We start from the raw sequence: 22,446 nt of genomic DNA, 5'->3' as shown, positions 1-22,446 counted from the left end.
ATCATGGCCAAAGGTTGGAAGCAACCCAGCTTATCATCCGCGGGGGCTCGATTACAAATTACACGTCCACACATGTAATGCTCTGGATCTATTACAAAGAATAAGAGTGGCTAGAAGTAGAGAATGATCTCCCAGATCCATCACAGAGAGAAAAAAACTAGAGCAAAGAGCAATGACAAAGAGGATGTGGCCATTTGTGTAACAACCAAAAAAGGAGGATGCCTCATACCTGTTTGTACAACACATGCGTGTACAAAATCACTGGGTACTCTTGGGAGCCCCACACGAGCACGGGGGTTGGAGTGGGAAGGAGGCTTGGCTGCTCCCAGCATGTTGTTTTTGAGGTTCGGTTTTGATTATGGGTTTGGTTTTTGGCCATCTCTAAGGATTATTTTTTATCGTGAAGTGCATCAGAGATTGTCCATGACCTCTCTTCGCCCACTCTACGGTAGAGGAAGGTGTATGGTTGTTTCCAGCCTCTTGCTATTATAGATACTGCTGCTGTGAACATTCTTACATGTTTCCCTGACATCGGTGCATAATTTTCTAGGGCATCAGTTCTCAAATGACTTGGTCTTAGGACCACGTTATACTCCTAAAAATTACAAAGGGCCCCAAAGAACTTTTGCTTATGTAGATCACATCTACCAATATTCATCAGATTAGCCATTGCAACTGATAATATTTAAAAGATTTATTCCAGATAGCAATAATAACCTATCATATGTTCACTTCAGTAATATATTTTATGGAAATAACTAGATTTCCCAAAGTAAAAAAAAAAATTACAGGGAAGAGTGGTACTGTTTTACAGTATTTGTACAAATCTCTTTAATGACCAACACAACAAAAAGAGAACTGGAGTCTCTTATCTGCTTTGCCTTCAATCTCTTGACATATATTGTCTGGGTTGAAAAATCCAACCTCTCACAAATATATAGTTGGAAACAGGGAGAGTGTTTTTACAGCATTTTGAGACAAGTGAATAGTTTTCTGTGATACTATGCTAAAACTCAGCAGGTGGTAGTTTTTTTTAAGATTAGTTGCAATTTGGAATCTGAAAATGTATCAGTAGACTTTGAGTCCTCTGTTACATTAAAATCCATTGGTCCATCTTGCATCTTGAATGGATCTTTTGCCCGTGCATGATTTTAATAACATCATATCTTGGTCGTTTTTGGAAATGACACTCATATGAATATATATGAATTCACTGAACCAGGCTGATCTTCCAAATATTGGTACATTTCATTATGTGATATTTTAAAATCATATCCACTAATATTACTGATCTCATCCTTCCAGAAGAGCCTGTGGGTATTGGGAAAGTGTCAAGGTCACAGACAGGGATACGTATCTTACAAGTTCCCAATTCTCTCTTGAAACTTTGAATTTTATCACTGACAACAAATACCATCAGTTACTTCCTTGAAGTGACAGGTTCACTTGGTTGATTTTCAAGAAAAACCCAACCAGGATGCCTGGGTGGCTTAATCGGTTAAGTGTCTGCCTCCCGTTCAGGTCATGATCTCAGGGTCCTGGAGGGGGGTTTGTTTTGTTTTGCTTTCGCTTTTCATTCTCATTCTGTGTCTGGATGAGAAGGTGTTTTTAATTTTAACTGAATCGAATTTACTAACCTTTTCCTTTTTCTTTTTTTTGGGGGGGGTGGGGTTTGGGAGGGGAGTTAGGAAATCCCTCCCTGCTCCCTACCCAGATCATAAAGATAATCTATGGTGTTTTCTTCGAGAAGTTCTAATATACCCTTCACATTGAAGCCTTGAATTTGAAATTCACTTTGTGGGGGCACCTGGGTGGCTCAGTGGGTTAAGCCTCTGCCTTTGGCTCAGGTCATGATCTCAGCATCCTGGAATCTCTGAGTCCCACATTGGGCTCTCTGCTCAGCAGGGAGCCTGCTTCCCCCTCTCTCTCCTGCCTGCCTCACTGCCTACTTGAGATCCCTCTGTCAGGAAAAAAAAAAATCTGAAATTCACTTTGTGGCTATGGCTTGAGGTCGAGATCCATGTTCGTGGTTTTCCACACAAACAGCAAGTGTTCCTGCACTACTTTTTAATGTATCATCTTGCCTGCCTGTCCTCCCTGGCAGTTCCGTCCTGTCGTATGTCAAGCTTGATCTACGTGTGGAGATGTCTGTTCTGTCCCTTTGTCAGTTTTTCTATCTCTGTGTCAGTATACATCGTCTTCATGGTTGTGTGCTGGGTTTTTTTCTCCCTATCTGGTAAAACAAACCCTCCTCATTTGCAGTGACTTGGCCATTCTTGGCCCTTTGTTTTTCTATTCGAAATTTTATACCCTTTTCCAAATTCCGTGAAAAATCCTCTACTGGGATTTTGTTAGACTATATGAAATACAGACCAGTTTGGGAAGAATTTTCCTCTTCGTTATACCGAGTTCCCATACAAATGGTGTGTCCTGCCATTTACTTATATCTACTCCATAATACCTTTCTAATGTTTTATAACTTTCTCCATAAAAATATTAAACAGATTGTTAGATTTTTTCCCCACTGGGTTCCTTATGCATATTTTTGCTATTACTTATGGCATTTTCTATTGTACTTATTTCTGAACTGCTTATGTAGTTTAAAGAATGGCATTAACTTTTGTGTATCAACTGTGTATCTGATGATATTATGCATTCTTGTTGATTCTAATAGTTTTTCTGTATTCCTTGGTGTTTTTCACATAGACAGTTACATCATCTGGGAATAATGGCAGTTTTGTTTCTTCCTTTCCAATCCTTATTCTTTTTATTTCTAGGGTAGTCATACAAAGAATCCTCCACTGATAAGAGTGGACATGAATAACGGGCCCTATTTTTTAAATCTCTGAAATGTTGGGATTACTAGTTATTACAGAATAACCCCGCTAAGTCTGACCAATAGGATTTCTTTTTCTTGCTTATTGTGCTAACTAGTACTTCTGGCAAAATGATAAAAGGAAGTGTTGCTAGCCGGCATTCTTCTTTTGTTCTGATTTTAAACAGAATGCTTTTCACATGTCACAATAGAGTATGATGTTTGCTATGAGATTTTTTTTCTCCTAGATGTCCTTATCAGCTCAAGGAAGTCCCCTGGTCCTACTTTGATGAGAGTTCTTATCATGAATCATTGTTGCATTTTATTGACTACTTTTTCTGGGTCTATTAACCTTATGTTCTCTTTTCTTTTAAACCATTAAGTAATTACTTATATAGTAGTCCCCTGCCTTATGTGTGGGGTATATGTTCCAAACCCCCCAGTGGATGCCCAAAATCATGGATGGTACGAACCCTGTACATACTACACTTTTTCTTATACACACATGCTTATGATAAGGTTTATAAATCAGGCATGGTAAGAAATTAACAAGAATAACTCATAATCAGATAGAACAATTATAACAGTATACTCTAATAAAAGTCATGTGTATGTGGCCTCTCTCTTTCTCTCTCTCTCCCAAAATAACTTATTACACTGTACTCACCCTTCTCCCTATGATGATATGAGATGGTAAGATGCCTATGGGGTGAGATGAAGTGAGGTGAATGACATAAGCACCATGATGTAGTCTTAGATAATCTTGCTTCTGGACCGTGGTTGATGGTAGGTAGTTGAAACCATGAACAACATGTCATGGAGAAGGGGGGAACTGCTGTATTAGTTGTTTTCTTCTTTTTCAGTGTTGAGCCAACCTTGCATTTCTGGGATAAACGAAACTGGGTTGCAATCCTTATCTTTTTTTGTACATCCTCAGGCTGTCTGCTCTTGTTTTGTTTAGGATTTCTGCAACTAGAATCATGCGGCTGACTTTTCATTTTCCTTTCTGTTTGCTGCTCTCTTTGAAAGACTTGCCTGTTCCTGGACTATTTGGGAGAATTTTCCAGTGAACCATCCGAGCCTGATATTTCCTTTTTGGGAAGACTTTTCTGTATTCATTCAAGATTTTCCTTGTTTTAGTAATCATAGGACTATTTAGGCTTTCTGTTTCTTCTTTACTCTACTTTTTAATTTATATTTTTCCAGAAATTTGACTCAGTCCTCTTTAAGTTTTCACATTTGTAGACTCAAAGTTATTCACAACACTCTCTAGTTATCTTTTCACATTCATATTCTCCTCTGATATTCTTTGTATTTACTTCTCTCTGTTTCTTCATCAGTCTTGCTAAGGGTTCATCAACTTTATTAGTCTTTTCAAATAAAGAGCTTCTGGCTTTGTTGATTCTATATGTTGCATCTTTCTTTACAATTTCATTTTTTTCTCTCATCTTCATTATTTCCTTCCATCTGCTTTCTTTGGATTCTTTCTTTGTTATTCTTTTTTTTTTTTTAAGATTTTTATTTATTTGCCAGAGAGAGAGAGAGAGTACACACAAGCAGGCAGAGAGGCAGGCAGAGGCAGAGAGAGAAGCAGGCTCCCTGCTGAGCAAGGAGCCTGATGCGGGACTCGATCCCAGGAGCCCAGGATCATGACCTGAGCTGAAGGCAGCGGCTTAACCAACTGAGCCACCCAGGTGTCCCTGTTATTCTTTTTCTAATTTTTTAAATTGGATGCTCAGCTTGTTTTCATCTTTTCTTCCCTCCTAATAAAAGTATGAAAGACTATTCATTTCTTTCTAAGTATGTTTTTTATTTGCACCCTCATAATTGTTTTTCAACATTCTCATTTTAACTTCCATGATGATTTCATCTTTGACCAATAGATTATTTTAAAATGTGTTTTTAGATTTCTGACTATTTGTAAAGAATACACATTTTTATGTGGTTGAGTGCAAGCAGGCTTCTGTAGTTGTCTGTTAATTCAACTCTGTAAGTTGTGTTGCTCAAATTTATATTTATACTTTTTTTTATTTCTATAATCTATGAATTGCTGACTTTGTGTTAAAATCTTCCATTGTGGCAATAAGATTTGATTTCTCCCTCTAAAGGAGTTAAACCTTTCTGACTATTTGCCTCCATATTTTGAAGCTATTTTGTTGGGCACAAGCAAGGTTAGATTTGTGACATATTCATGATTAATTAAAACTTTTATCATTATGTGGTTCCCCTTGAACCTCCTCTGATGCCTTTTGCCTTAGAGTCTTTTTTTCCCTTAAAAATCTATTTTGTCTAATATTTGTACAGCTATGAATATACTCATATATTTATCATATATATATTTCAATTTTTTTACCTATGTATCTTTGGGTTTGGGGCAAGCCACTTGAAAATGGCAAGTAGCTGGAGTTTTAAATTTGCAGTAATTATAATCATCAACGTACCTGGATTAGGTTTTACCACCTTCTGTGCAAGGCCTTTGCTTGTCTTCCTGCCCCTGCCCTGTCCTTTCCCTTCCTTCCTTTACTTTTTCAGATTAGTTGATCCCCTGTTCAATCTTCCTCTCTACGTATTGAAGGTCACGCTTGCAATTTCTATGTGGATATTTAAGTTAGGTTTAAACTTTTAAACTCTCATGTATTTATGTGGTTAAATATCTACATCAGTTGAAAAATTATATTTCCAAAGGCTATATGGCATAGGAAACGTTTCCTGAGGGAAAAAATGGAGATATATATACATGGTTATATTCAGATAGGATACACACATAGAGTTGACTGTCATTACTTATGGGAATTGATTATATCCCATGATGTCATCATGAACATGGAATTAGCAAATACCACTGCTCCCAAGGGAAGCTTGCAAGCCTCCCAACCACACTTGCATCTGCCAGTCCTTACATAGACTTGCACTGCGTGTGTTTTGGCTCAAAGACACCTTATTTAATATATCTTGTTCTTCCAGTGACATTGAACTCATAGCCAGCAGCGCCATGACTCATGTGTAGGTACGGCTTATCTAACACACTTTTCTCCTCAGGGCCCATCACAGCTGTTGTGTGCTTAGGAACTACAGCGCTGTGCTTGGAGCCACTTTAAGCAGGGAACCCACCATCACACTGAATAGACCACCAAAAAAAAGACAGTTGTTCACGGTACAGGAGCTGAAATAAGGCACGTTGTCACTTAGTCTCAGCTGGGAACACACAGGCACTTTGGGTGACTCTGCCACTGGGGACATGCCACTCTGCACCATGAATGACAGTGAAAGAGACATGAGTAATGATTTGGGGTTACAAATGTATTTTGAGGAAGCAGACAGATTCATAAATATAGAATCCATGAATAGTGACAATCAGCTGTGTTGGGGGGTGTGTATTTACATACATACTTAAATATATATATATATATATATATATATATATATATATATGAAATTATATCTTTGAATGTATAGAAAAAAGACCTGAAGAATAGACATTAAATCATGGGTATTTGTGGATGGTTTTGAGGTCCCAGCATTTTCCTGATGATCTATGAGAATGATCAATGAACTGACATAATTTTCCAAAAGTTATTGACAGCAAGGCTGAGTGTGGTCCTTGTGTCTTTCCCAGCCTTGTTTCAGTGACAAGACCAACAATCTGGAGGCTTACGTGAAATGGTTCAACAGACTGTGCTACCTTGTGGCGACTGAGATCTGCATGGTGCGTTGAAAGCTGGGGGGCATGAGCCAGCATAGCCCAGGGTGGCAGGGGACATGATATAGCATAGCCCAAGGTGGCCAGAGGCATGACCTAGCATAGCCCAAGGTGGCAGGGGCTGGCGGGACCTACCTGGGAGGGAATCAGAAGGGTATCTTGAGCCTTTTGGTGTCCAAGGCCAGAATGAAGCTGGACACCTCTCTGGGACAGCAGGTGTCACCCAGCTTGCCTGCAGTGACCTTTCCCTCTGGGCAGAGCCTGGCACGGATCCACTGGACTCCAGCCTGGGACATCAGAGACCACTTGCTGAGGGTTTGAGAAGTGGTTTATTGCTCTGCCAGGTGGCTCTGCTCCCTCCATCTGTGCCTGTCTGTATTGGGGGGCCTGGCCTGCAGCCATGCTGAGCTTGGCTCTCAGGATTTAGAGTAGAAATGGACCAACATTGCAGGACTAACCTGTAAAAATTGGGAGACTGCACATCCAAAGCCCAGGTCTCCAGCTTCTCCCAGAAAGCAGGATGTCTTGTCAGTACTGAGACAGAGGCACGTGACACCAAGGCATGATCCTTCAGGGCCAGACCCTGTGTGCCCTCTTCTCTTCCTTGGAGGGCAGGGAGCCTCCTCCAAGCACCCTGTCAGCATCGGGTGAAGCCCTGGGGTCATTTGTATCCAGGAAAGATTGGAGGCAACACAAGTGCCAACTGGTGCTCTCCAGGAGCAAATGCTGAGATAGAAATTGGAGTAACAGAGAAAGAGGCAGAAGCAGAGCCATTCAGAAGAAGCTGGTCTGCGATGCCTTGGCCTCGGGAGTGCTTCTTGCTGAGGGCCACCAGTGGCTGGAATGCTTGGCCTCTGGCCCCCCGCCTTGCTTGGCCATTGCTGTCACTGTGCAGGCTCCCCGGGAAGGACAGAAGGACCTCAGGGGGGGAGGCTTTCCAAGGGGGTTTGGGCAGCTTGTCTCACTCTTCTTGGTAAAGACCAGTGTGGCACAGAAGTAAGCAAGCAAGAACACCAGGGTCCATCCTGCATTTTCATCTCTGGCCTGGCAGCCCAGAGGGGGCTTTGCTCAGGCCAAGCTGGACTGAATGGGATTGAACCCTCCTGGGAGTTGGGAAGTGCCTTAGCACAAGACAGCCCAGCGGGTGGCATGGTTTGCTAGAGGCCGTGGGAGAAGTCACAGCCCCAAGCACATGGCCATAAGCTGGGGGTGAGATCACGCAGTCATTCAACAGAAAACAGGGGAGGGCCTGCTCCGGGGACAGGGCCTGGGTCTGTGTGTGGCCCCAGGATGGGGAGAGCAAGCATGGTGCTGCGTGGGGACAGGAAGGAGCTGTGGACAGGGTGCTGGAACCGGACCCGGAGAGAGGGCAGATTGGTGTCTCAAGCATGGCAGGCAGCTCCTCTGCCCCATGTGGGCTCTGCTGGGCCTGCCCAGGGCGTGCTGAGACCCTGAGCCCTCGGGCTGCAGACTGCCCCAGCATCAAGCCACTCAGCTGTGCACAGGGCTGAGAGAACGGTGACAAGTGACTGACCCCATGACGCGCTAGGGACTGTCCCCACTGAGGCTCGGCTGCTCTGTCCCCAGCCAGCCAAGAAGAAGCAGAGGGCCCAGGTGGTGGAGTTCTTCATCGATGTGGCCCGTGAGTGCTTCAACATTGGCAACTTCAACTCTCTGATGGCCATCATCTGTGAGTAGGCCAGCGGGCCCTGGGCCTTGCTGGGAGTGCCCCCAGAGAGTCTGGAGCGGGCACCTACGGGTGGGCAGGGTGCAAGCCAGGGTGTTCTTCAGAGCAGGACAGGTGTTGCTGGGCCCAGAGGTCCTGGAGAGGAGTCCCCACTTTGAGGCAAGCTTGACCTCTTCAGGGGACTTTATGAGGACTTGGCCATGTGTTCCCAGATCCAGGGAGAGCAGTGCCCCAAAGCAGACACTGGTCATGGTGTGGGAACAGGAGCCTGCGCACACAGCAGCCTGGCTCTCCGGGACACAGTGTCTATCAACACCCACAGTGTCCATCAACACCCACCCCCCATGTGGCTGTCTGCAGCAGGCTTAGTCTCAGTCAGGGGCAGCCAGAGGGGCTGGCCTGGTGGAGCCATCCCCAGACCCCCTGCCTGAGGGAGTAAGCAGACCGGTGCAGCTTGGGGATTCTCCCCTGCCCCAGCTCCACCCTTCCTCTTCCAGCCGGCATGAACATGAGCCCCGTCTCCAGGCTGAAGAAGACCTGGGCCAAAGTGAAGACAGCCAAGTTCTTCATCCTCGAGGTGAGCAAGGCTGCTGGGCTGCCGGCTGGCCCTGGCCAGCCCTGGGACGCAGCTGCCCCAATGCCTCCTTGTGTCCTTCTAGCACCAGATGGACCCAACTGGGAATTTCTGCAACTACAGGACAGCCCTGCGGGGGGCAGCCCACCGCTCCCTGACTGCCCACAGCAGCCGGGAGAAGGTAAGTCAGAGACCTGCCCGGCCTTCAGAGCTCCTCCCTAACCACCCCACCCCCACCCCCGGCCCAACTCAGCCGGTCACAGCCTGGATGCCAACTCCCAGGACACCTGGTCCACCCCCACCTCCGCCCTTCTGCAGCATCTGTATAGACAACCATGCTCCTTGCATGCCTCTAATATGGGGGACTCACACCACGTTTATTTCATTTTGCTGCATTCTCCTCTAACCTCCAACAACCTGTGGGCTGTCTTGTGCTGAGCCACTTCCCAACTCCCAGGAGGGTTCAATCCCGTTCAGTCCAGCTTGGCCTGAGCAAAGCCCCCTCCGGGATGCCAGGCCAGAGATGGAAATGCAGGAAGAACCCTGGTGTTCTTGCTTGCTTACTTCTGTGCCACACTGGTCTTTACCAAGAAGAGCCCATGCCACGCAGCTCTCACTGGTAGGAAGTGCTTCTTTATTGAGCTAGGGTTGTCCTCCCTGGAGCACTATGCAGAGTGAGAGTGAGGGTGCTCCCTCTTTTTCTTTTCCTTTTTTTTTTAACTTTTCTTTAAGAGAGAGAGCACACGGGCAGGGGGAGGGACAGAGGGAGAGAGAGGGAATCTCAAGCAGACTCGTCACTGAGCACAGAGTCCGACGTATGGCTCGATCTCATGACCTTGAGATCATGACCTGAGTTGAAATCAAGTCGGACACTCAGCTACTAGCTGAGCCACCCAGGCCCCCCTTCCCTCTTCTACCCACCAGTCCTTCAGCGCCCCCAGACCCCTTTCTGCCTTCAAAACCAACAGACCAGTCCTGCCCCCGACCCTCTGCTCTACTCCAGTCTCCAGCCCCACGGGTGGGCAGGGTGCAAGCCAGGGTGCTCTTTGGTCCCTAGATCTCTTTGGTCCCTGAACAGTTTCATTTATCAGAGTCCCTTCTGTTTAGGATCACATTGTCTCCAAGTGCATAGTGTCTTCCACCTCCTTACTCCAAATGTAAGACCTTCACTGATGGAGCCTTAGATCACAGTCACAATTTTGGCACTGAGTGAACCGAGCCTCTCACTTACTAAAACTGCCTTTTCACAGGCTCTGTTGTTCTACATTTGCATTTGGAGAGGGAGAGGTGCCTTTGCAGACCCTGGTCAATTTTATTTGTCTCCCAAATTCTCTGGTGGCCTCCTGCCCCAGAAACCGTGCCTTGGGATGGCAGTGAGCCTCTTACTTAGAACCCTACCCACCCTGACCATTAGAGTTGTCATTTCCATGGGGAGGAACCACCGAGGCTGGCCATCCCTCGTCCGCCTGGTCTCTTGGCAGGAATGTCAGTGGAATTAGGTTTGTTCTGTGGTTTGCGCAGGCCTGTGTCCGGCCCAAGGGATAACAGAAGAAGCTGCTTTTCTTGGAATTCAGAGTCACTCTGCAGTTGGATTGGTTGGGCACAAAGGGGTTGGTGAGGATGGGTGAGCAGGCTGAGACAGGCCCCCTTGGACCCCCAGCCCAGCAGGGGGGCTGCCCACAGACCCTGGCCACTCTGGTGGCCACATGCTAGGCAGCTGGCCTTTCCTGCTCAGGCTGTGAGCCCTTCAGCAGCTCTGGGTCTGAGGACAGCTGATGCTGGGGAGCAGCCTTTAGTGAGGCCAGACCTCAACCGCCAGGGCTGGCAAGCCTGTCCCCCCAGGGGCCAGGAAGCTGGAAGACCAGAGCAGCAGGGGCAGTGATCTTGCCTTATTGAGCACCTACCACCTGAGGGCCCCTTGACTCTGTCCCCGCCCCCACTTCATTCTGATAACTACTGATAGAGTCTGGCAGTGCCGTTTCTCGGGTTAGAAGACTTGGAGAGGAGCTCTCGCTTGTCCAGTCACACAGCAAGTAGGCAGCAGGGCCAGGAATCAGACTTAGCCTCTCCGGCACACCTCTGGGCTGCCTCCCATTCCCGAAGCACAGGGGCCATGTGGCAGTCACAGAGCTGCTGGCAGGTGGCCCAGGAACTGGGCTGCAGGTGGGGGTGTACAGAGCTGGCTTCAGCCTTTGATCTGGGATGTCAGCCGGGGCACTGCCTTTTCTTCCATCTGTGCTGGCCAGGTGGCTGTGGGGCAGACTGGGATGTCCTATTCCTGCACCCTGAATCCCTCTGTCTAGCTCAAGGGTGCTGGGATGCTGTGGCTTAGGTGTGGGGCTAGAGGTGGGTGATTTACGGAGCTATGCATTTATTTCATTTTGCTGCATTCTCCTCTAACCTCCAAAGAGATATGGACCATTGGCTGGGCCCACAGGAGGTGTTCACCAATGGGTAGGGGACTGGAGGATGGATGGATGGTTGGGTGGAAAGAAAGAAGGGAAGGAGGGAGGAAAGAAAGAAAAAAGGAAAAAAGGGCCAGGGGAACAAGGATGCTTGCAGATGTTCTCGTAGTTCCCAGCTGAAATTTTGAGGCCCGGGGCTCCAGTGGTCATGGCATTCTGTGCTTTCTTCCTGCCTGTGGCTGGTTCCTGTCTACTCCTCTCCCCCCATCTCTGTGGGGGGGCCCACTCCACACTGGCTTTTTTGGATGAACCCTAGATGGAACTGCTCAGCTCCAGAAAGCTAGGGCAGTGGGCTACAGTCTTGCCAGCTAGGATGCTAGAGCCTGATAGGATGGTAGCCTGGACCTACGTGGACAGGCAGAAATGGTCAAAGGTTCTCAGACATGGAAAACGCTACCCCACTGAAGACCAGCCCCAGTGCACAGCATGCAGGAAGCCTGCACCAGGCCCCCCAGGAGCTGTCTCTGTCCACAGGTCCCATTGCCCTTAATCCGTTCCCTGTCCTGGCCCATGTCCCCTTTCCAAGCCAATGCAGCCATCATGTACCAACCCTGGGCCTGGGGCTTAATGCCAGTGGTGGGGGTGGGGAGGATGCACAGAGACCACCCTCCCTCCAGGCACGGTGAGGAAGCCCACAGGACAGAGACTATGGAACCAAGCCACCAGGGTCCTCTGCTTCTTACCACTGTGTGAGCATATGTGAGTGGCTTAACCTCTCCGATTATTGGCTTCTTGTCCGTAATGGGGGCACATAGAGCCCTGCTTCATGGAACTTGCTGGAATGAAACTCTGATCCCCGTGCATGTAATATTTGGCACAGTGCCGCCCTCAGGCCCACCACCAATGCCCCATGACAAGGGCATGAGGGGAGGCCTCCTGAGCGGCACAGAGGGGGACTAAACCCAGCGTGTGGGTGGCAAAGACTTCCCTGCTGAGGCTCATTTTGTGGGTGGGTCCTGGGACTGTCTCCCACTGTACTGGATGTGTCTGACACCCCCCACTTTCCCAAACCCCAGCACCTGGCACAGTGAAGACCCGAGCTACTGTCTGTGCCATTGACATACATGCAGGGTAAATAGTATGTCCTGGTTTCCCTGGGACTGTTCCAGTCAGGAACCCCCTTAGTCCTGGACCAACGAGGCAGCTGGTCTCCCCACTGAATCTGGCTCTAGTCCCAGCCCCTGACTTTGGGCTAGGCCTTGCCACTCTGCGGGTCTCAGTTTCCCACCCCCTCTGCCCCACCGAGCCGTCCTCCATGCTCCTGTACTGTGCATGCCACGTGGTCATGCCCAGGCCCTCACCTCAAAGCCCTTGTTGACTTGGAAGTTGGGGGACGGAGAGCCAGAAACGTCAGGGCCCAGTGCCTGGTCCCAGGGGTGATGGGCTGGAGGCTGCTCCTGGCTGGCCTGGCAGCAAGTGAGTAGCTCTGGAGCCCAAGGGCTGAGCAGGTGTATTAGTCCCGTGGAGCCGACATACAAAGCACCCCAACTAGGTGGCTTGGAACAACAATGTATTATCTCCCTGTTCTGGAGGCCAGATGCCAAAATCAAGGTTGTCAGGGCCATGCTCCCTCCAAAGGGTGGATGTTTGCTTGCCCCTTCCAGCTTCTGATGACCCCAGGCATTCCTCTGCCAGTGGCCAGTCACCCCCGCTTGACTCTGTCTGTCTTCACATGGCTCTCTTTGCTGCATATGCCCAAATTGCCCTCTTTTCTCATGGACCTCAGTCACTAGAGTAGAGCGCATCACACCCAGTGTGACCTCATCTTAGCTCAATGCTATCTGCAGAGACCATCTCCAAATAAGGTCCTGTGCACAGGCACTGGGGCTTAGGATTGGAATATATCTTTTTGGGGGGCTGCAGTTCAACCCGCAGCAGCAGTGTCCACCTGGCCAGCTCCCCAAGGGCTGTCTGAGCTGTGGGCAGTGAGCGTCCCTTCTCTGGGGGTCAGCCGTGGGCTTATGCAGAGCAGGGAGGGAGAAGCAAGGCATCCAACAGTGACACACAGAGACACCCGCCCTTCTCCAGTAGAGCTCAGAAGCCAGTCCCCTCAGACCCTGGAGCAGGGATATGGCAGGATCGGATCTCCAGCGTCAGGCGTAAAATGACAGATCATTAAATATAGATTTTGAAAAGTAGGCCACAGAATTGTGCGACGGCCGATTCCCATCCCGTGTATACTTAATGGCGGGCTCAGCACACGCCTGTGTTCCTCCTAGAGCACTTGAACCAGGAGGCCTAGGTCTGTGGATCCCTGCATTATGGGGACAAAGTGCCACAGCCTCTCCCGGCAGAGAGTGGAAGAAATATTCAAGGGGCATTGGGACCGTGTGTCTTTCATCCAGCCCCAACACAGGGAGAATGGCACCGTATACAGTAGGTGCTCAATGAGCGCTGGAGTCTGATGGGGCCTGGGAGGAAACAGTCTGGCCCCTGCTGACTGAGGGCTGATCAGCACCCTCCCCCTTCCAGATCGTCATTCCCTTCTTCAGCCTGCTCATCAAAGACATCTACTTCCTGAACGAGGGCTGCGCCAACCGCCTCCCCAATGGACACGTCAACTTTGAGGTAGGGTCCGGGGGCCTGGATGGTCAAAGCCCCCAGGACGGGGGCGCTGGACTAATGGGGACTCGAGGCAGAGTGCTGCAATTTATAAGACACGAGGGCAGAATTATCAGGTCCCCCCACCCCACCCCTTCCACAGGAGGAGACGAGGCTCACTGATCCCCCACTGCCTATCCACAGGTAAGGCAGACTCATTTTCAGCCCTTGAAGAGCACCAGGCTAGGAGAAAGCCCCAGGGACCCACAGTGACATGGGGCAAGGAGCTGGGATGGGACACAGGGCATGCTTGGGTCAGGGGAGACCTCCCAAAGCAGGGGCCCTGAGCCCCAGAAAAGGTGGCCAGGCAGAGCAGGCAGAGGGGAAGAAAAATTTCTATTCCCTCTGAAGGCACTCAACTGCCATCAGCTCAAGTTCTCAAGTGTCCCCTCCTCCAAGAGTCCCCCTTGACCACCCAGACAGAAGGAGGCCTCTGTAACCTGTGCTCAGTGGGCTGGGCATTCCTCACAGTCCCCTAGCAAAGCTCCCAAGCAAAGTCAGGCTGACCTCCCACGTGGGACCACTGGGCACACATGTCTTAGAGTGGCTGGTTAGCTAGGCATGATGGGGCCAAGGCCCGGGAGCCCTGAGAGGACTGGGCAGCCATAGCAAGTGGTCACTGAGTCAGACAAAGCGTGCCATACGACAGGGGCACCCCCCCCAGTCCACAGGAAGGACGAGGCTCTTCTTCCTCAGGAGGGCTGGTGCACCCAGGCCCCAACACCATGGGGCAATCAGGTTCTGGGCTGGCTCCTTGGTCTCTCTGGGCCTCAGCCTCTCCCTCCATAAAGTGGGGCTTCAGTCCCAGCTGCCCTGCCACTGTCCTTTGCCAGTGTGGCCCCCATCCAATGCCTGGGCCTTTTGGCCTGGAGCTGCGTGTGCTATGGGGCCTCACACAGACACAGACCCGCCAGCAGACCTTCCCATGCCACATGCAGGTCTGGTTCCCCATGAGGGCTGCCCAGGTGCTGCATTCCTGAGGCAGTCTCGGCTGGAGGTGATGTGGAGTGACACCCCACTGGGCTGGGCTTGAGGAGACTGCAGGGGCCTGGGATTGCACTGTCCCCAAGAGGTTGCACATACTTGGTGTGAGAAGCCCGGTATTGGGCCCTCCTTGAATTGGTCCTCAGAACAGAGGCCAAGGGATAGGTGGTCATGTGGCCCCAGATTTGGGGCACGGGCTGTGGGAGCTGGAGTCGGCCACCGGGACTGACCAAAAAATGCCCCCAAGGATGGTTCCCACCCAGTCATGACTTGGTGGTGCTATTTATTTAAAATCCTACTTTAAGTTAACAGTAGTTCTTTAAATAAATTTACTTAAATTTTACTGAAATAAAAATCCTACTTAAGTGGGTTTACTTAAATCTCCTTTAAATACATTTAAGTACATTTATTTGCATCATTCTCTAAATAAACAAACTTGTAGGAATGATCACAAACAAAGTAGAAGGAAAATAGAGTAATATTCAGGTCTAGCTGAATGCATTGCCTGCTGATGATGAGTCCTAGATAATTTCTACCGACATTCCTCAGAGAGAATGAAGAGACATAGGAAACACTCAGCATTCCCAACAGGAATGCTTCGCCCTGCCCTTCCCAAAGGTGGGCCTCCTTAGGAGGGATGAGTGAGGCTGGCCCGCTCTCACAGGTGACCTCCAGGCACTGGGGAGGGAGTTCCCATTCTGTGTCTCTGTGACCCTGGCAGAAATTTCTGGAGCTGGCCAAGCAGGTTGGAGAATTCATCACATGGAAACAAGTGGAGTGTCCTTTTGAGCAAGACCCCAGCATCACCCACTACCTGCATACTGCTCCCATCTTCAGCGAGGACGGTAAGGCGGTCCCATGGCCTCTGTCACCCCCAGCTTTGGGACTCTTGGGTGGTCTCTTTGCCACGTCTCCACTGGGAGCCCTTGCTTTGAGCAGAATGCACCATGCCTGTGTTTTCTGGATTTGAGAGGGAGCAGAGAAGGCTGCGTCCCCTGGCTGGATGGTTGCCACCCCCAGAGCACAAGACAGGGTGTAAGGAGCTGCAGGTTGGGACCTCAAGGGTCCCCAGGGCCAGGCTTCCCCTTGGACACGGTATGGATGCTGTTGAGCATCATAAATGTAAACCATCTGTCTGACCCACTTTCCTCATGGGTAAAGTTGGCACGATGATGAGAACTCCCCCCACCCCAGTGCTCACACAAGGAAGGCGAGCTCACTGTGGGTCCTTCCACAGCTGGGTGTGTGTGTGTATGCACACACAGAATGATATCAGGCGTCTTTTCTCCAGAGTGCCATACATGTCTGTCCTCTCCAGTAAATCAGTATTCCCATCTGATCATTTATCAAATGTGACAAATTTGCTTATGAATTTGCTAAGCAAGCATACTCCAGGAGGCCCCTTTTTCAGGAAGAGAAAGTGCTGGAAGCAAGTGGTCACCAGGCTTGAGTTGATCATCCCAGTGGAGGTGGTATGGCCCCATGGTTAGCTGCTTTCTGGCTCCAAGACTCTCAGCCCACCCTGGCAGGTCCTGCTGAGCACAGAGGAGGCCTGGATCCTCTTCACAGCAAGTGTTTTATGAAGGGATTCCACACTCGTGCTCAGGAGAACATTTTCTGCCAAAAAGAAAGACTGAGGGAAAGGATTACTTTAATGATCTTGCTTTTAATTGTTAATACTTTTGAATTTGCCATTTTATTTTGTATGTTTTGGAGCCAGTAACTTTTTAAAAGCATCTCACCCATAACTGGAAGCCCAGCAGCCTGATGGATAAATCAGCCTGAGCTGCTCCCACCCCAGCAAGATGTGTGACCCTGGGGCAAGTGCCTCACCCTCTCTAAGCCTCACCTGCATCTACAAAGTGGAGTAATGAGAGGACCTGCTTCCTAGGTCGCTGTGAGAATTACTTGAGTTGGCACAAGCAAAGCTCATAGGACAACACTCAATTGATACTAGTTGTGTTCATTTCCTACTAGGCCTAATAAATCACCACAAACAGGGTAGCTCAGAACAATTCTCATTTATCCTTTCACTTATGGAGGCTATAGTCCAAAATGAGTTCCTCTGGGCTGAACTCAGAGTGTCAGCAGAGCTGGTTATTTCTGGAGGCTCTAAGGGGAGGGTTGTTTCCTGGCCTGTTAGGACTTCTAGTGACCACCCATATTCCTTGGTTCATCACCCCCTCCTCCACCTTCAAAGCACCTCATTCCAACCTCTGCTTCCACAGCCACAGTCAGTCACAGCCTCTGACAGAAATCTTGTCCTGCGCTCTGCTCCAGGCTCCCCCTGGCAGGACCCACCTAGCAATCCAGTCAGCCTTGAGGCTCCTTGAAATAAATGATAATATAGAAAGTATCAGCAAAAAAAAACCCTGAAGATATAAGGAAAAACCAAGTGGAAATTATAAAACTGAAAAATACAATAACAAACAAAAAACGTAAGTGGGTGGGCTCAAAAGCAGAATGGAGAGGACAAAGGAAAGAACTGATGAGATGGAACAATATAAATTATATGTTCTGAACAACAGAACTTCAGGGACCTGTGGGATTACAACAAAAGATCTAACACTCTTGTCATCAGAGTCTGGGAAGGAAGGGGACAAAACAGGCAGGGTTGAAAAAAAAATCAAGAATCAAGAAGTAATGGCTGGAAAGTTCTCAGATTTGGAAAATGTATAAACCTACAGATTGAGGAAGCTTAATGAATCCCAAAGAGAATAAATACAAAGAAACCCACACCAGGATACATATCATAGTCAAATTTCTGAAAACCAATGAAAAAGAAAGAAATTTTGAAAGCACTGAGAGGAAAATGACACTTTACCTATGGGGCAAAATGATTTGGATGACATTAGATTTCTCATCAGAAACTACAATGGCCAGAGTCAGGGGCATAGTTTTCAAGGGCTGCAAGAAAATAACTGCCAACCCAGAATTCCATAGCTAGTGGTAATATCCTTTGGGAACTTCCTTCAGATAATTCAATATGGAATTCCAAAAACTGTTCTGGTAGCCTGCTGGAAGCTGGTCCTTTGAAAAGAACTGTAACATTGACATCCTCCAGCAAAGAACCTCTTGATAAATTAAAAATAGAAGACAGACATTGCTAATATCAAGACTGAAATGGAGAATATCACTACAGGCTCTGCCAATATTGAAAAGCTAATGAGGAAATACTATGAACTCTACAAACATTAATTTGACAAGTTGGACGAAATGGACCAATTCTTTAAAAAACAAACTACAACAAACTCAACACAAAGTAGATCATTTGAATAGCCCTGTGATCATTAAGGAACTTGCATTTGTAATTCTAAAACAACCCAACAATGAAATCCCTGACTTTGGATGGTTAAACTAGAGAATTCTATTAAACATTTAAGGAAGACTTAATACTGATTCTGCACAATCTTTTTCAAAAAATAGAAGAGGAAGGGACTTCCCAATTCATTTTATGAAGCCAGTATTACCCTGATACCAAAACAAACAAACAAACAAACAAACAGTTAAAAAAGGAAGAAAGTAAAGACCAAGATCTCTTGTGAATGTAGAAGCAAAAAATTTCTTAACAAAATTTAGCAAATAGAATTTGGCAATACCAAAACATAATTATATACCATTACCAAGTGAGTTTATTCCAGAGATACAAAGCTGTTCAATATTTAAAAATCAATCAGTGTTATCTACCATATTAACAGGCTAAAGGAGAAAAATCACTTGATTATATCAATTGATATAGGGAAAGCATTTGACAAATTTCAACACCCCTGTATGGGAAAAACTTCCAGAAGAATAAGAGTAGAGGGAAATTTATCAACTTGATACATTGCATCTACAAATATGTTTCCACTTACATATTTAGGTGGAATACTGAATGCTTTCTCATTAAGATCAATAACAAGGCAAGAATATCTACTCTCACCACTTTTATTCAAGAAAGTAATGGAGATCTAATCCATGCAGTAAGGCAGGAAAAGAAAATACAGGTTAGAAAGGAAGAATTAACACTGTCCCTATTTATAGAAAATGTAAGACGGAATCTGCAAAACTCCTAGAATTAAGCAGGTTCAGCACGAGTATTGTTGTTGTTGTTGTTGTTGTTATTTAATTTTTTTAAGATTTTTACTTATTTATTTGACAGACAGAGATCACAAGTAGGCAGAGAGGCAGGCAGAGAGAGAAGAAGGGAAGCTGGCACCTTGCTGAGCAGAGAGCCAGATGCAGGGCTTGATCCCAGGATCCTGGGATCATGACCTGAGCTGAAGGCAGACGCTTTAACCCACTGAGCCACCCAGGTGCCCCAACACAAGTTGAAGAATACAAGATAAAGATGCAAAAACCTATTGTATTTCTATTCTAACAATGAAATGTATATATGAATATATATGAACATATATCAGTAACATATGAACAATGAATATGTGGGCACTGAAATTAAAAATAGAATCCCATCACTCCATATAATCACTCCAAAACAAGAAATACTCAGGTGTAAATCTAACAAAATATGTTCAAGGCTTGTATGCCAAAAACTGCACTGTGTTGATGATGGAAATCAAAGGGATTATTTATTTATTTATTTATTTATTTATTTATTTTAATTATTATTTATAAAGGGAGAGACAGGATGTTCACGAATGGGAGCAAAGACACTAATTCTCCTCCCCAAATTTAAGGATTGATTTGGCGTGTTTATTATCATAATCCCGACAGGATTTTTCTGGGGATAAAGGCACAACTGATCTAAAATGTATACGGAAAGACAAAGGTGCTAGAAAAACCGCAACAATTTTGAAAAGGAAGAATAAAATGGAAGGGATCGCTAGGCCCAGTAGTGAAGCATATATTATACAGCTAACGTCCTCAAGGCCATGTGGTATCAGTGAGATGGAGGTTCATGGATCGATTGGATAGAATAGAGTACCCAAGAATAGACCTATGCAGATATCCCCAGGGATTGACAACGTCATCGTCCCAAAGTGGTCCGGTGCCATAATTTTGCAAGTGGTTCCTGTGGGGAGAAACGAGGGGAAGGGTACACTGACCTCTCTGTAGTAATCGGTTCCTACACCAGCATGGGAGTCTACAAATTCCCTCCCAGCTAGCTTAATTTAGGAACCAAAAGCAGGTCAGACTTTGGGTGTAGAGCAGGATTTTATCACCGACCATAACTGTGTAATTTCCCCTCAATTCCTGACTAGGTCTTTATTTGGCCTCTTATGAAAGTGAGAGCCCAGAGAACCAAACAGAAAAAGAGAGGTGGAAATCTCTAAGGTGAGTCTGTGAGCCAAGACGGTGGTGGGGACGGGCTGGGATGTGTATGGAGGAGACGGGTGGGTGCTTGGGGCCAGGCCAGGGCCCAGGGGCTTTGTGGATCCCCAGGTCCACAGGGAGGGGGGTAGGTCAGGCCAGGCTCTTGGGGTGGGGGGGCAGAATTCAAGCGCTGTGAGTGGGAAGGAGGCTGGGATTGCAGACCACACACGCCCCATGCCCATGGCTGGAGGCTGTCCCTAGGGGGCGTCAGGTCGTGTGTCCAGGCCCAGGAACCCCCTGTCTTGTGCCAGAAAGTGAGGCAGCCCCTACTGCTTGTTCAGCCTGCAGATGTAGCCGTGTGGAGGCTGGCGTGGACCCGAGGTTGTGGGCTCTGACAACTGAGCCAAGAGGGGTGTATGGAGTCCCTCTTGGGCGGGAGTCTCCTGCCTAGCCGGCGAAGTACAGTCCTCACCCTGGGCATATTTAAATCTGCAGGTCTTCTATTTTGGGGAAAACGTGAGAAGCAGGAGGAAGAGGAGGAGGAGAGGAGGAAGTCAGCAGAAGCCTTCCAAAGCCCTGTGGCACCTGGCCCAGCAGAAGACAGAGGTGTTGGCACCTCACTGCTTTGTAAACCGTGACCCTGTGGGCTGGCGCCCGCCCCAACAACCACACAGTACAGGAGACCTTTCTCCACCTTCCATGGAACTTCAGCCCTGGGCAGGGCCCAGGGCCTCCTGACCTGCAGGGAGCACATGCCTGGGGGGCTCTGCCTTTAGGATGGTGGAGGTCACATTGCTGGCCAGTCTGTCCATCAAGGACAAGGTCATGGCACTGCCCCAGCATGGTGGGTGACTGCAGTGTCACTTTCCCTGGGTGATGAGTGTCACGGAGGCTGACCCCCCCCCGCCGTCTGTCCCCAGGTGGCCTGGGAGTCCCCACATCTGCAGCAGGCACCATGTCAGTGACCCCTATCGTTCTGCTGATGGACCCTACCTTGTCCCCCAAGATGGGCTCTGCAGCTCAATTCACCCCCTTTCCGGATCCTGCTGGTATCAGGGAACAGCTTTTTGGTGACAGCTGTGACACTGGTCACAGGACAAATCTGAGTCACAAAAATGACAACATGTACAGTACATAGTAAAATTCAGAGTTGGTATAAACACATGCGTCCACCTTGCGTATCCATGTCCACACGGCCGCTCGCTCATGGGCCTGGGATCAGCTTCTCCTGGGATGCAGGGCAGTCTCCTGGCTCAGGCCTGGGGATGCTGCAGCCTCGGGTCAGCAGAGGGACATGGTGGCCATGTCCACTCCATAGATCCCAAGTTGGGCTGACAGGGCCTGGGAAACAGACACGCACAGACCTGCATGTGGCCAGACACCTCTCTTACTGGGGTGGAGTGGAGTGGGGTGGGGCTGAGGAGCCCTCCATGGGGCTCCTCTCCTTGGGCTCCCCCTGCCCCCAGATCATCGCACCTGAGTCAAGTTTCCCAGGAAGGGGACAGGCCATGCAGCCGCTGAGCCCGCATCCAGCATGAGACCAGGTCCCCCGGTCAGGAAGGCAGGCAGTATGATATACACCCCCACCTGGTCAGGACCTGCTGGGCAGAGGTGGGGTGTGCATGTTGGGGTACACTGACCCACCCCAGCCAGTGCCTAGGCCCCCCTCAGTGCCAGACATGGGTATCCTGGTGGCATGGACTTGGGTCCCATATGAGGGACAGGCAAAGACAGAGCAGCCAACACTTCTGGTGCCTCCCTGACTCGGGGAATTGTGTCCGGTGCACCCAGGACCTCGGCAAGGCTCCAGAAGGCATGAGAACGTTCTGGTTGAGCAGGACCAGCCCACCCTCTTTGTATTTGAGACCCCAGAGAGTGGGCATAGGGTCTGGACTCCAGCCAGACTCAGGCTCCCACCCTGCCTTAGGCTACACCTAGCTCCTGCTAGGCCCCTGAGGAAACCATTCTCTGCTTCCTGCTTCTGTGACCTTGTCCATGCTATTCCCACTGCCTGGCATGCTTTTCCCCACTTTGTCAATCCAGTCAGAAGGGCGGCCTCCGGGGAGGGACTCCTGACACGCACCCCCGCCCCCCATCTCCATGCCTGCTCCCTCCAGCCCCTCAGTGGCTCTGTAGAGTGGGGCTAGACAGGATGGCAGGGAGGCTGGGACTGACTACCCCACCACCTGCTGCACAGGTGAGGGGGAGGCAGCCCCTGATGAGCCCCCACGAAAGGGCTCTGGCTGTGTGTTTGTGTTCAAGTTCACCCGGGGGCCCTTGAACCTGCTCTCCACTTAATCTGAGAGCGGTTGGGTGGACACCCCAATGCAGCCAAGAGGAGGGCCTTCTCTCGAACTCCTGCCCGGT

At 48.6% G+C, this 22,446-nt stretch overlaps 1 protein-coding gene across 13 annotated transcripts in view; it reads left to right on the top strand.

Annotated features, from left to right (window-relative positions):
- Positions 1 to 21,227, top strand: part of RASGEF1C (RasGEF domain family member 1C) — an 83,369-nt gene extending 62,142 nt beyond the window's left edge. For all 13 annotated transcript variants that reach the window (XM_059416193.1, XM_059416184.1, XM_059416181.1 and 10 more), the window contains 8 exons: positions 6,432 to 6,521; positions 8,103 to 8,205; positions 8,700 to 8,779; positions 8,862 to 8,957; positions 13,714 to 13,809; positions 15,548 to 15,671; positions 20,028 to 20,100; positions 20,575 to 21,227. In XM_059416193.1, the coding sequence (XP_059272176.1) occupies positions 6,432 to 6,521; positions 8,103 to 8,205; positions 8,700 to 8,779; positions 8,862 to 8,957; positions 13,714 to 13,809; positions 15,548 to 15,671; positions 20,028 to 20,100; positions 20,575 to 20,599 (687 nt within the window). In that variant the 3' untranslated portion in view covers positions 20,600 to 21,227. The remainder of the gene's footprint in view (positions 1 to 6,431; positions 6,522 to 8,102; positions 8,206 to 8,699; positions 8,780 to 8,861; positions 8,958 to 13,713; positions 13,810 to 15,547; positions 15,672 to 20,027; positions 20,101 to 20,574) is intronic.
- The last annotated feature ends 1,219 nt before the right edge of the window (positions 21,228 to 22,446 follow it).

This window comes from Mustela nigripes, chromosome 12, assembly GCF_022355385.1.
Source record: "Mustela nigripes isolate SB6536 chromosome 12, MUSNIG.SB6536, whole genome shotgun sequence".
Taxonomy (NCBI): Eukaryota; Metazoa; Chordata; class Mammalia; order Carnivora; family Mustelidae; genus Mustela; species Mustela nigripes.
The sequence above is the reverse complement of the archived record's forward strand: the minus strand, read 5'-3'. Positions and strand labels throughout refer to the sequence as shown.